At 43.8% G+C, this 14,230-nt stretch overlaps 1 protein-coding gene across 1 annotated transcript in view; it reads right to left on the bottom strand.

Annotated features, from left to right (window-relative positions):
- Window positions 1–14,230, bottom strand: part of SLC10A7 (solute carrier family 10 member 7) — a 192,801-nt gene that overhangs the window by 22,674 nt on the left and 155,897 nt on the right. The window contains exons 8-9 of the mRNA XM_006770141.2: window positions 9,427–9,592; window positions 7,868–7,919 (exon numbers count right to left, since the gene is read on the bottom strand). Of these exons, the coding sequence (XP_006770204.1) occupies window positions 7,868–7,919; window positions 9,427–9,592 (218 nt within the window). The remainder of the gene's footprint in view (window positions 1–7,867; window positions 7,920–9,426; window positions 9,593–14,230) is intronic.

Here is a 14,230-nt window from a genome sequence, read left to right as displayed (position 1 = left end):
CTTTCTTTCTTTTTTTTATTCTGGGCCAGCTTTAGCTGTGGCTCCAGTTCTGTGACATCTGCTGCTGGGAAAAGCGGAAACCCTCGGACCCAGACTTGTTTGTGTTCTACAATCGAAACTCTGTATCAACTCCAGCTCTGAGATCCCTGCTCGCTGAAAGCAGGTTTCTGGAGTTTTTCTTAGCTTCTATATGTTACTATGTTTCAAACTGCCCGCTCAGAGGCCTGAAACAGCAGGCGGGGAACGTTGGAGTCCGCCGTCACTGAAGCAAGCAAGCCTCATGTTCAGTTTAAGCTGCCTGGCTGCCGCTCTCCATCTTGGCTGTCAGTTGATTTGCATACCTCGCTGATTAGCCAATGGGAAGGGTAGCAGTTGTACACCAATTACCATGTTTCTCTTTTATTAGATAGGATAGTATGTTAAGCATGAAAAGACCCTCACTTAGCCAAAGCCATTAAATGGTATGGGGGTCAGTACTGGTGAACATCATATTCAGATTATAGAAATTTAGAGACCAGGACAGAGGCTAGAAATGTCATTATTATCATTGTGTCCTTGGCATGTTAGAGACGATTCCTTCCTGAAGAACGAGGATGTGAAGCCACAGTGAGTCCGTTCATCCCCTGCCCTGGACCCAGACAAGAGTCAGCAAATGGAAAGACGCGCTAGACCCGGCAGCGTGCATACAGCTGCAGATGTAGCACTCTATCCGGTTTTTAAGGATCTCCAAAAAAAGAGAGCCCACCATTTCCTTTAGTAACCTCAGCCTCATCTATGACTTCTATTGGAAGAGCACTCTTCCCTAAACAGGTCCCCACATCCTGTTTTCTCTGTGACACACTCACTGGAGGGAGAAGGGCCGTCTCCTGCGAGGGCCTCCTCCCTGTCCCCAGTTCACAGGTTGACAGCATTTAATTGCCCTTCGGTCTTCTCGCCTCTGAAATGCCCCATGTGCTCATGCTTCCTAAACGGTCTTATGTCCAGCTCTTTTTCTGATAACAACTTTCCAAACTGCAGTTTTGGTGTCCCCCTCAGCTGAGAATCCTCCGTGGATATATGTCACTTGAGTATAATAAGATTGCCTTGCCATTACTACATTTCATCCTCATATTTATATTGTGATACCATTCTTATTGTTTGTTTAATTTTTTTAATTAATTTTTTTGTATTAATCCTCACCTGAGGATATTTTTCCATTCATTTTTAGAGAGAGTGTAAAGGAGGGGGAGAGACAGAGAGAGAGAAACATTGATGTGAGAGGGACACATGGATTGTTTGCCTCCTGTATACGTGGCTCCCCTCCCCACCCAACCAGGGCCAGGGATTGAGCCTGCAACTGAGGTACATGCCCTTGACCAGAATTGAACCCAGAACCCTTCAGTCTGCGGACTGATGCTCTATCCACTGAGCCAAACTGGCTAGGGCCCACACTTATTCTGTAAACATTATACTAATTGGCCCACATAGTCCTTCATTCATCATGGAGGCCAAATGTGAAAGGAGCCCCTTAAGGTCCTGTGAGCATGGAGGAAAGGAAGACAGGTATATACTCCATAAAAGAGAAAGAGAATGAGAGTGGTGGTGGTGGGGGTGTGATTTGGAGTGGGGCCAGGTTTCTCTCAAGCGTGGCAGGGGAGTGGGTGGTGATGGAGCACAAAGAACCTTCCTGAAGGAAACAGCTAGTGGGCTGGACTTTAAAGAACAGGCAGACACACGTGTAGGCTCTCCAGGCTGACTGTGCGCAGGGACACTGGCTTGTGACAAGGAATGTGGCCTTGGTAAGTGGGGCCAGAGGAGGAAGAGGAGTAAGCACACAGCTTGGTGTGAGACCGAAGATGACGAGGTGACCCATGAAGCACAGCGGGGGAGGAGGTGGTGGGACGAGACATGAAGACAGATTTAAAGAACTTGACAAGTGTTGGCCTCTATGAAATAAATGTTGCCTCCCAACAGCTTAAGAGCACAGGCTTTTGGGGCAAATGCACAAGAACTTAAACTCAGACCATCCTCTGCTTGGACATAACATGGGGATGATAGTGCCTGCTTCTGAGGGTCACCCTCAGGATAAACGCCAGTGTTTGTTTAGAACCTGGCACGCTGCAGTGTTTAGTGCTTGCTAGTTATTCTACTGTTACTGTTGCTTTGTCAAAGGAGGAGGGATGGAAGAGATGAGAAGCTTTGAGCATATGGGACTGAGAAAGGCATCAAGGCATTGTGGGAAGTGGGGGATGGGCGGGCCCAGTGCTGTCTGGGGGGAGCCTGGGAGCTGATGTCCAGGTGCACTGAACTGGAAGTGGTGAGAGGGAAGAGTGTGCTCAGGAAATCTGGTGAAGAGGAGAAGAGGGCCATGGGGATGTGATCACCTAGAGAGGGAAGATGCAGCAGGAGAGACAACGGGGGAGGCCAGGTCCTCAGAGAGGTCCCAGAGGATGAGACAGGGGTGTTAGCCTCCGAGGGGCTGTTTTCTCCGGTCTGAGCTGGAACAAGAGATGACAAGGTGAGTGAAAACTACAGAAAATTTCCAGGTGGAGAATGGGAAAATGGAGGCAATTTATATCAGAGATTTTACTTTCTTTGTAAAGGGTGAGGCACTTCACTCACCCATAGAGAATTGGATGTAACATGGAGGCCCAGGAACCTAAGACATAGAAAAGCTTGAAGTAGGCAGACTGGGGATAGAATGTACAGCCAGCTGTATGGGAACGAATGCCACCTTGACTGCAGACCACGCAGCGCAACCAGCTGGGCGAGTGTGGACTGCCCAGCAATGCCTGGGTCTGCAACCCTGCGGAGGCCTTTCCTTCTACTTCTCTGCTCCCTCGTTTAGATCCAGCGGTTGCTGCATCTGGATCCAAGCAGTTGGGTTTTTCCCAGAGAATCTGACAATACCCTCTCCTTTGGGGAACTTTGCTCTGCTTCGTATTTGTTCCTTTCCAGATTAGAGCGCATTCCCAATGTGTCCAGAGCTCTCTGGCCAAGAAGGCGCTGACTTAAGCTGGCGCGGCTGCCACTGGCCAGAGCAGCGCGTACAGTGGCTGAGGACGTCTGCGGGGACTCGCTAAGGCCTCTGCTCCAGGAAGCAGGCGCAGCCGGCCCCCACTGGGCGGTGACAGGCCTGATTTCAGGCGAAACTGCCCCTTGGTTCTGTTGACAGGGTCTGCAGTCTGGAGGGAGGATCAGTAAATACAAGGGGAATGTTTAAGGTTAGAAACAAGGTTCCCCTTAAACAGGGCTGGCCTATACCTATTTAGAAGGTAACAGATCACTTCACATCACAGACCTTGGGGAAAACCAACAGAGCGCCGCTCACCTAGCCCTCCATTCAGGATGATGTTGATGCTGATGAGTAACCACAGCAGGGAACGCTGATTGTTTTCTAAGCACTTCGCTGCCTGGACTTCTCCTTCTCCGAACAGTCTCATAAGGTCGCTAGTATTATTGCCTTGCTTTTTCCACAAAGGAAACTCGAAGCACAACTGCAAGTCACACAACTAGAAAGTAGGCTGCCCCACGTCTTGGAGATAAATTTGCCTCCGAGAAGAAAAATTATTAAAAAAAAAAACGTCGCCAAAGAAAAACCACCACTAAATGTAGTGGGTGAGAGCTGCTCTCTTGTGAAGTGACCTGCCCTCCGCCATGCTGTGCACTGCACTTATGCAGTAATGACTCTACTTTCAGCGATTAGCATCTCTATCGTGTCTGCTCACATTTTTGAATCACGTTACTATTTATTTTCTGATTCGACCTTATGTCTTTTTAATATTTTCTTTTTATCCTGTTTTTATAATTCGTTTGATCCCTTTGGCCTCCCTTGGGATGTTTACTTCCTTTCCTTCCAGCTGGTTTCTTTATTGGCTCTTACAGAGCTTTCCATCCACGTTTCCCACATAGCATTTCGTTTGCCTCCCTCTGCAGTTCCTACAAAGGAAAACATGTCAGAGGTTTTACAGGGAGAATCACAGAATATGGAGCAGAAAAGCTCCCCAGAGGGTCCCGTGTGAGTGCTGTTAGAGGAAACGTCCACGTGAGGTGCTTTCCTTTGTTGACCTCTGGACCTGTGTTTTGTTTTCACTCATTTTAGGAGGTGATCTCCTCTGTCATTAGCTGAGCCGCATAACGAGTTCCAGAGCTCTGTGGCTCCGCTGCCTCGACTCTGAAATGGTAAGAGACTTACCATTAACCACAGGGCTGTCTTCCTTCTCTCCCTCCTGCCCTCCCTCCCAGGCCCACTGAGACCTGGGATTGAAAAATGTACTGATAAAGATGAAAGGACCTGCACGAATATTTGAATATTTGTTTTCTTCCTCTTCTCTTGTTAATGCTTTCTTTTGTCACTCTAGTGACATTCTAGGTTTCTATCCTGTTATCTGCTTATCAAACTGTCTTTTATATATTTTTAAAAGGCTCCCAATGACTGCTTTATTTTTCTAAGCCTTTTCAACAATTTTTTTTTCTTAACTTTGACAGCTTTCCAAAGTTATAGAAAGCGTAGGTCACCATGGACGGCTGAGTCTTGGTTTGATGAATAAACTCTCATTTCCTAGCAACAGTGACACAGAAATGTCCAAAAGAATATATTACAACACCAGAAATGCTAATTCCCTCTCTTCCACAATTAGTTCTTGAAATAATATGTTATTCTGATATAATAAATATTCTGCAGTAGCTAACATTTACTGAGCACTTACTATATGCTAGGTGTTATGCTGAGGGCTTTGTGTGCACATCATTTAATTCTCCAAATGCCCCGATGAGACAGTACTACTACTGTCTCCATTTTATAGTTGGGGAAGTTCACAACAGTTACAGTTACAGTTATTAAACGGGGTTGAAACTCGGGTCTGTTTGGCTCTAGAGTTGGAATTTAAAACCTGAACACTATTCTAAGGACAGGGAGATGAGAACACAGTCATAACTCTCACGAGTATTTTAAATACTCAGAGCAGAGGAGGCTCATGTGCCAGGTCAGGCAGGCTAAGCGATGCTCACCAGGGAGCAGAGTGGTGCAGGGAAGTTGGATTTTCTAGGTGGGTCTCCCCAGGTTTAAGCTAACCTGCCATCATTGGAGGTCAGTGACATGCTGTACAAAAAAGACTTCTTTCCATGCTGAGACTTTTGTGTCTGGATAACTGGGTTGGTTTGAGATGTACTGAATTGATAAGAAAAAAGCCCCACAGGCCACTTTCACCAATTTTAAGTAGAAAGGAACAAAAAGTGGGAAAAGAAAATTAAATTCAACACCATATAAACCAATGGGTATTAGTTCCAATTTCTTGTGTCTTTGTTTGTGTTTCTGTATAAACCTAAAGAATCCAGTTAAACATTCTCTACAAATTCCCTAACCAAAACAAGTGTTACGAATTTTTAAAGAAATTGAGGCAGTTTATTTAGTGCAGTAGAAAAAGCACGGGCCAATGCTTTTGGAAATGTCAGGTGGCAGTGGATTTCAATTCTAGGTGTGCTATCTGTCACCTGATTTTGGGTAAGTTTCTAAACTAAACTGCTCTAAGTGTGGGTTCTCATCTGCAAAACAGCAACAAAAATGCCTGGGATCATAGTCTTTGCTGTCAGACTTACAGGGAATAACTCATGCACAATCCCTAGCACAGTGCCCGGCCCTGAGCAGGTTCACTAAATGTCGGTAATTTTCATTTCTCCAACAAAATCTCCAGGCGTTATAAGGCCTCTCAGCACGAGACGAAGAAAACAGTGAAAGTGAAAACCATCTACTAAATCTTGTCCAATTGCAAATCCCCAAATGTTGATGGAATATTTGGGGCTACACACCCATTCCCCAGGAACACAATTACAGCCACCCCATATCTTGTTTGTCAAAGAATGTGATGCCTGACACCAGGCTGAGCACATTCAAAACCCAACAGAACTTCAGTGAAGGCAGAACAAGGCAGAACAGAAGTGTCTCAAAACCACAGGCCTTAGGAGAGTCCAGTCTGCTTCAGGCTGAAAATCCTGTTTTCATTCAACTATTTGTGATGCCACCAGCCCTCCTTCAGCAGCCTCAGTAGTGGCTATTCTGTGTTTTTCAAGAATTTGTCAGATACTCACTCACAGGCATGGCATCCTACCTAGTCTGATAGGGCAGGATGAGTGGCCCGATGATCACGCTGCCACAAGGACCAGCCAAACAGCCAGTGAAGGGCACATGTCTTTTCTGAGGTGCCCTAACAAGGCATTTACAAAAAAAAACAAAACGAAACAACAAAAAACACACTTTTAAAATAGCTCCTACTCTCACACTTACCTAAATGAGTCACACTTTCTTGGTAACTCAATGGCTATAGGCTTTACACTTACTCATAAATCACAACACAGGCTTGGCAAAAAATGCTTCAGATTACACCCATCAGTAAGTCTTCATTGACTGTTTACAGTCAGCTCCTGCTATACTGAGTGCCATGGGGCCAGCTGCCTAACGCGAGGCCTGAGCCCTCTGCTGCCCTGACACTAGCAGGCCTCACCAACAGCCCGGCCCCCTCCCTTGTGACAACTCACTGCATCACCTGGCATTCAAGGGGCTGGCAATCTGTCCCAAGCTTACCTTTCCAAATAGTATTATTTTTAAACTCCCTCTACTCTCATTGTCCCAGCGTGTTTTGGTGTGTGTGTGTCCATATCTGCATTGCTGTTTCTTTTCCCACTAAAACCCCCTCTCTGCATCTCTGTTTGCTGAATAACTAGCCATGCTTCATGACCCAGGTCAAACCCCATCTCTTCCAGGAAGCCATGCTCTATTACTGTCTTTGGAGGTGCTTTCTTCTTTGAATGGACTAAGGTTGGCTTACTGTACCACTCAGGACAGGTAGTTATCCATGCATATATCTAGTCTATAACTCACGCAGGATTGGAATTATTTCTTATTTCTGGCATTCACTATGGTAACTTCCTCTTACCAAAGGCTTACATAATTTCTGATGGAAGAAGCTGCATTAGAGGTGAGCCTTTAAGACCAGGGAAGATGAACGAGGGTATGGAGACCAATTTTGACATGGGGACAGCCTTAGCAAAGGCAAGGGATGAGAACACAGGAGGTTCTTTCAAAGGGCAGCAAAGCCTTTACCTCAACCTAAAGCTTTGGCAGCAAGATTGCCAGTGGTGGTTCATGAGACTGGCCTTGCCTTAGCCCCCAAAGTGAGCTTCACTGCAGGCTCTGTAACCAATGAAGCTCTCGGAACATGAGTGCTACTGTCAGAACTCTGAGTGATTCCAAGCGGTAAGAAATGCATTGAGAAGTCAGGCCTGGAAGTGAAAATACCAGTAAGATATCCATTGCAATAGCCTAGGGCAAGAAGAGGCAACAAATCCTGAATTAGGGAAGTGGCTTTGGAAGCACAAAAAATATTACTGAAGTAGGATCAAGAGATTAAAAAAAAAATAATGATGTGAAGGATTCTAGTCTGAGTACCTCTGTGGATGGTGGTTCCATTAACAATAAATAAACAAATGAGAAAGTGTTGGAGGAAAAGAGGGAGCCCATTCTGAACATCTTGAGTGTGAGGTGTTATGATGACAACAAGGTGAAGTTATCTAAATGGTAGGGGATGAGTCATGCTGGAACTCAGGATAGACATCGGAAGGGCAGGTCTGGGCTCTACATTCATCAGCTGACAGCTCCCAGCTCGAGCCAGTCGAATGGAGGAGCTCCCAAGCACACGATGTGGACAGAGGAGACAAGGGCCATGGGCAGGTCCTTTCCTAAGGTCTCCCCTGGAGGACGGCAGGAGCGGGGTGGAAAGTGATGGCCAGGCTGGCAGGAGAAAAACTGCAACAGCATGGTGGCGCAAAAGTCACGTCAAGAGCAAGCTTCTTTATTTAGAAAACAACCAACAAGAAATACCAAATCACTTACCTTGTTGAAAAGATGAAGGTTAGAAGCATAAAGCCCAGCTGAATAGAAAATACTGGGGAGAAAAAAGGATTGAGCCTACATTAGCACTATAAAAGCAGTGGCTGTAGCATATTTACTGGTATGCTTAGTTTGATCTGAAACTAACAGGAATTCAAATAGAAAAACAAACAAGCATAAATTGCTGAACTAATACAATCACTTAAATTAGTGGGATTCAGCATGTTCTTATTGAAGATATCCCCAGATACAATCTATGAGGTCTACTACTCACGGCAAATCTAAAACGCTGTTTGATTTAAGATTTGGTTATTAAATTTGTTCAGTTTAGAGCCAACTGGTTTATACTATGAATATTTATAGCAAATAGCATAAGTGGTAGGATATAATAAATATTTTGGAATAACTCATCTTGATTTTTAATAACATAAGATTCTTCGATATTACAATTACCAAAAGTTGTCGTTGGTATTGCAGGATAAATAGAACAAAAGATTTCTTTTCATTTCTTTTCTTTTTTTGTTTAACAGCCCATGTTTTAATTACCTACTACATTTTAAAATATTGTCCTGAGCTCTGCCTGTGCCTCGAAAGAGGCTGAGAAGTTGGAAACAGCCAGGATTAAATGACTTTTAAATCCAGACTGGCCTCTTCTGTGGCTAAAGAATAGGGACACTCCCTCTCTTCCTGCCATCTCTAGTTTGGAGCAGAAGTCAGCAAAGTTTACTTAAAAGGCCACATAAAAAATACTTTAGGGCCCGACCTGCGTGGCTCAGTGGTTGAGCGTCGACCATGAACCAGGAGATCACGGTTCAGTTCCCTGTCGGGGCACATGCCCGGGTTTATGGGCTCCATCCCCAGTGTGGGGTGTGCAGGAGGCAGCTGATCGATGATTCTCTCTCATCATTGATGTTTCTCTCTCTCTCTCTCTCACTCCCTCTCCCTTCCTCTCTGACATCAATAAAAATCTTAAAAAAAAATACTTTAGGCTTAAGGGCCATATGGTCTCTAGGGCAACTATTCTGTTCTACCTTCTAATTGAAAGCAGCTATAGATAACACATACATGAATTTTTGAGCCTAGTAGGTAAGCATTTTATAGTCTGCTACTTCTTACAATGAAATGATATTACTTTGAGTATACTGTAATAGGAAAATGATGTAAATATTCACATTTTAACCAACTGTTATAAAATAATAGTATACATTAGAAATCCTACTTTTGATTTATGATAAAGAATAAGAGTAGCTCAAGTTATAATAATATAAAATTGTCAAAAAGTGCTCAACTTAACATTTGAATTGGACAGATATTATGACTTCTTTCACCTGGCATCAACCCTTGCAAATCAGACATAAAAGGACATAGGAGAATAAGTCATATGCGTATCATTACTGATGTCTTTGTAAAAAACAGATGCACTTGGTAAAGTCACTGAGCACATAGAGTATGAAACTAAGTATTCTTTTCTAATCAAATTAACATTCACAATGAATGTAGGGAACACACATGCTATGCTTTGCTATTGAGGGGACAGCGAAGGTCTCCCGTGTCCCACTTACTTATGAACAGTATGACCACAAGGCTGAACTTATCCAGGTCAATGTTCGGGTTGGAGAAGGTGCCGCAGAAGGTGGTGTAGATGATCATGAGGAGCACGCTGCTGCTGATAGCACCGAAAGGAGGCTTTGTTCTTTCAAGCCAGTCCTTGATGTACCTTCGGACAATCTGAAACACAGAGATCAACAGGCGGCCTCTTTTCAGAGATACAGGGAGTGGGATTGGGCATCTCAAAACGATTCTGACAGCAGGAAGGCAGAAAGGAAAGAGAGTAATTTGGGTGATGGCCACAGTGGATTTCAAAGCGTCCCTGCCACCCCAATCTTCTTCTGGGGAATTTAACATTTGTGGTGCAGCTTCCACCGGTGTCCATAATAAGAGTATGTTTTCAAGTGCATTCAAATCCATCCTTTATCACGCCAAATGCTCTTTGCTAGCTGTCACTGAGACATGCCCATTAAGCCTCCCCAAAGTTTATCTCCTCTGTTCATCCTAATGGATGTGTGTAATTATCACAGTCCCCTTTGCCTCAACAGACAATTCTGAGGTGACTTTGGGAATCTTAAAAATCTGACATCTTCAAGAATTTCAAGACAGCAGATAATAGAAAGTGATCCATGGAACATATTAATTTTTAAAATGTTAGCAACGCACCAGAAGTTTTTAATTAAATTATAACTCATGCTTGAAAAGCAAAAGTGCATGTGTTGTGGGAGCTTAAATAATTCAAACTCTGAATATCTAGAGTTTTTGTGAATCCAAAGACAAATGCCATTTGCATGCTTTTAGAATTTCAGAATTAACACTTACCAATGAGTAAACCTGCCCTAACTTTCCTACAAAAAGGATCGGTGAAATATAAAGTTATAGAGCAATCCTCTCATATTTTGGAACCAAATCAGATATTTAAAATCAGGACAGTCTGCATATTGGTGATAACTTTCATTGGGACAGAAGAGTGAACCACTATTTAAAACCCTTCACTTTTGAAAGAAGCTGAACAAGCCCTATAATACGGACCCCAGTTGAGACATATTACGATTTGAGTCACTCATTATCCTGCATAATTGAACAGGAGACTTCACAACAGGCTGAATTACCATGATCCATTAGCAATAATGAGGTCAGGGGACTTCTCCTGACAAGGCTGATGGGGTTCTGCCATCCTCTACTGTTACTAAAAAGGCTTAATTTGCCAGGGGGCATGCCTTCACAGGTACTCAGGAACAAAACAAACCACTCACAGAACAAACCTGTGAGCAAATGGCTGCTCAATAATCCATGTCTGTTCCCAAGGTGAGTGAAATCAGTCTTAGTCAATGGAGTCCTGGCAGAAAGCTGACCGCAGGCACAAGACAGAGAGAGGAAGCTCAGGTGCGGTGGGATGAAGGGGAAAGTGTCATATAAGTATAAACAGTGGTTAAGTTTTTTTAAAAAGTAGATCTTGTAATTAAATTTATAGTTGAATTTATAAAAAATTATGTTGCTGTTGTTTTTGAGACGTGATCCCAAACCGGAGTAATTTATTTAGTGTTCGTTTCTTTCTTTAATGTCAGTGTGGTGAAGTACGTATGGAGAGATAAGAGCGGCCTGTCACACAGTGCTAGGCACTGATGTATTAGAATGGTATAAATTTAGGATAATAGCATTCAAGGTACCCAGATGGCCCACGTTCATGTGTTACAGTGTGTGTGTGTGTGGTGGTGGTGGTGGTGGGGGGGGTGGCTTATTCGAAGGCTACAGAGAAACTTCATTTAAAAGGTCACTTCATAATCTATTGTGTTTGGAAGCATAAACCTAGTAGTTGCCCAAATTTAGTACAACTCAACTCATTCAGGAAGGAAAATAAATGGAAATGACATAGCGTTACTGAAACTGATGCTGTCCTCCAATCTTGTTTTAAAATAAAATGATTAAAAACACAAAGATGTCTCTGCAGTAGGTTACAGCATGTATGATTCTAATGCCAAACTTAAAAGTGTCTTTCTTTCCTACCATCGCCCCTCTGACAACATAAACAAATACATGTGAATTAGGTATAACCTGAAAGTCAAAGGCATTTTCAAAGCCACGGCACAGTTCTAATCTAAGCAGCGATGGACTTCGTTAGCCTAATCATCTCTCCCTTCATTATTAAGTGCTCAGAGGCTCAGAGTGGGGATGACTCCTTCAATGGGGCAAGTGCAGGCTCCTGAATCCTGCGTCCTCCTCTCTAAAATGCTTTTCTTCTAAACACGTCAGCGCTTGGACCTGGACACTTAATCTCGATAAAGCAAACAACCAGCACTTGGGGATTGGATAGACTGACAAGTGAGGCAACGCCCCTAGAGGAAAACAGATCGTCTTCGCTGTTTCCAGTCTTGCGGTGATATTTATCTGCGTTTTCTAAGTAAACCATTTTATAGCTTGCCAGGCTCTGTAGAGCTTTTCCATCTTCCTCTCAAATTAAATTCACAAAGCAGGTGTTGTTGGTCTGTGTAGCCAGAAAACTGTGAAAATGCTTCATAAGCCACTGGGTGAAGTAGAGCTGATATTGCCTTGAAGATTGATTTGGATATAAACTCCAGGAAACCTCGCCTTCCCTTAGTTCAGCCACTTATACTTTCCATACTTTCTCCGTGTGTCAAGAATCCATGTTATTTTATAATTCTCCAAACTTCTTTGCTTACAGAAATGTTTAAAACCTTACAGGAAATAAGGCTTTGGTTGGGATGGTCAGCACAACCTGATGGGTGCCCGAGAATTCCCTCTTTTGGGGAAAACAACAGTGCAGATGAGGGGAAAGGCACTCTGGTGAGGGGGCCAGTTGTGTCTTTCCTCAGAATCTGTGCTCATTCGTTTGCCCTAAGCGCTCAGAGAAACTCAGGCACTCAAAGCCAAGTCACAAATTCTCATGAACTTGTTTGAAAATGCATTTTCCTATGGAGAGAGAAGAGAAAAATCTTCCACAGCTTTTTATTTTATTGTTTTACCTTCTGTATTTTGATTTTCTTTATTTTAAACTAAGTACTAGTAATGGTGAAAGGGCAACTTGAATTCCTGTATCCCTGTACTTCTAACAAGTTGAGACACATATTAATTACTGCAGGACCTGCACGACACAAGCTGGGAGACTAACACACCTTAGGTTACAAGTGCCCATATTTGGAGATAATCAAGAAATGTAATATATATCACTTCAGTTTCCGCTTTGTTTTCCCCCCAGGGTATTTTCTTGCCTTCTCCTACTGGTGTTTATATCTATTATCTGATTTTTGAGTGGGGATATAAGATCGGAAATTTTTCATGTTAGGTCTGAATTTTAAAATGTATTTTTCCTTCAAGGTGGCTTCAGATTGTTTCTCCAATTTTTATCCTTTATTCCATTGAATCCATAAATTGTCATAAAGTATTTTGTTTCTTCATTAATATTCTGTTGAAATGTATAGTCGGGGATATAAAATCAAATCCAATGTATACTTTGTAAAAAGTATAAACAACAATAATAAATGAATACAATAAGCACCCATCATCTACTTAACTTTTTGAAAATCCTTTCCCACTATTACTTCATAGTGTTGTAATGAAAAAGGCCATATAGATGTTATCCTGCTCAGTTTACAGCTGAAAACACAGGCACACAGAGCCCAAACAACTTGCATAAAATGTTCAAAAGCTAGTTAGCTGGCTGAGCAGGAATATGACTTTTCTTTTCTGAGGGGTCCCTGGTCCATGGAGCTCCTTCTGGTTAGAGGAGATAAAGAAAAAGCAAAAACAACAAACAAACAAGAAGCAGATACTATCCTGTTAGGCAGGGGTTTACACTGGACAATAGCGAGCGAGGCGGGGGTGGAGGGGAGATGAGAAAAGGTCTTTCCTTTCTGAGAGGGAGAGGGAGGTGCTCCAAGCACAAGGACTGACGATGCAGTGTCTAAGGCGGGGTTGAGGCTGGCCTGTTTGAGAAGCAGAAGCACAGGCAGTGAGCCCTGAATGCAATGGGCGAGTGGGAGAGTGTTAGGGGAAGTGGAAGGGACTTGAAAATATAGGACAGGATGGATAACCCTATGAGGAAGTCGAGTGAGACGTCTAGGAAGTGTTGTATGCCATTTTAAATGTGAACTCAAGAATTTAAAGCAAGGTGAGACCAACTATGTGTTTCTCTCTAGCAAAGCTGGAGACCCGGGGGAGATGCAGCTGGGGACTCCGTGAAGGTAAATTCATAGTTTTCTTTAGGCAATCTTCTTATATAACTCACACCCTATAGTGGAGTATGCTATTAAATATCCTATATAATAAAAGCCTAATATGCAAATCAACAAACGGAGGAATAATCAGTGGAATGACAGGTCACTATGATATACACTGACCACCAGGGGGCAGACGTTCAATGCAGGAGCTGCCCCCAGCCTGCAGGCCCAAGCCAGCCAAGGCGGGTGCCAGCAGGGGCCCCCCAATCACCCCACCAGTTGCCCCGCAGAGGGAAGTGACCAGTGGCAACAATGGGGGGCGGGGCTGGTGAGTGGGCAGCACCAGGCCAGCCAAGGCAGGTGCCAGTTGTCCCACAGATTGGCCCTGATCACCGGCCAGGCCCAGGGACCCTACCCGTGCTCCAATTTCGTGCACTGGGCCTGTAGTGTGAGATAAACCCCTCAGAAGGCAGCAGTCACACATCCACCAACAGGGCCGCAGGAGGGCAATCGGGCACTTACTTGGACACGAGGACAGCAGCCGCGTCTCGGGCCTTGTCACTGACAACCAAGTAGGACTACAAGAAAGCAAAAGGAGAGGTGCCATTACACACAGAATAAATCTCAGGAGGCACTTCAG

Source organism: Myotis davidii, unplaced genomic scaffold, assembly GCF_000327345.1.
Source record: "Myotis davidii unplaced genomic scaffold, ASM32734v1 scaffold323, whole genome shotgun sequence".
Classification (NCBI taxonomy): Eukaryota; Metazoa; Chordata; class Mammalia; order Chiroptera; family Vespertilionidae; genus Myotis; species Myotis davidii.
The sequence above is the reverse complement of the archived record's forward strand: the minus strand, read 5'-3'. Positions and strand labels throughout refer to the sequence as shown.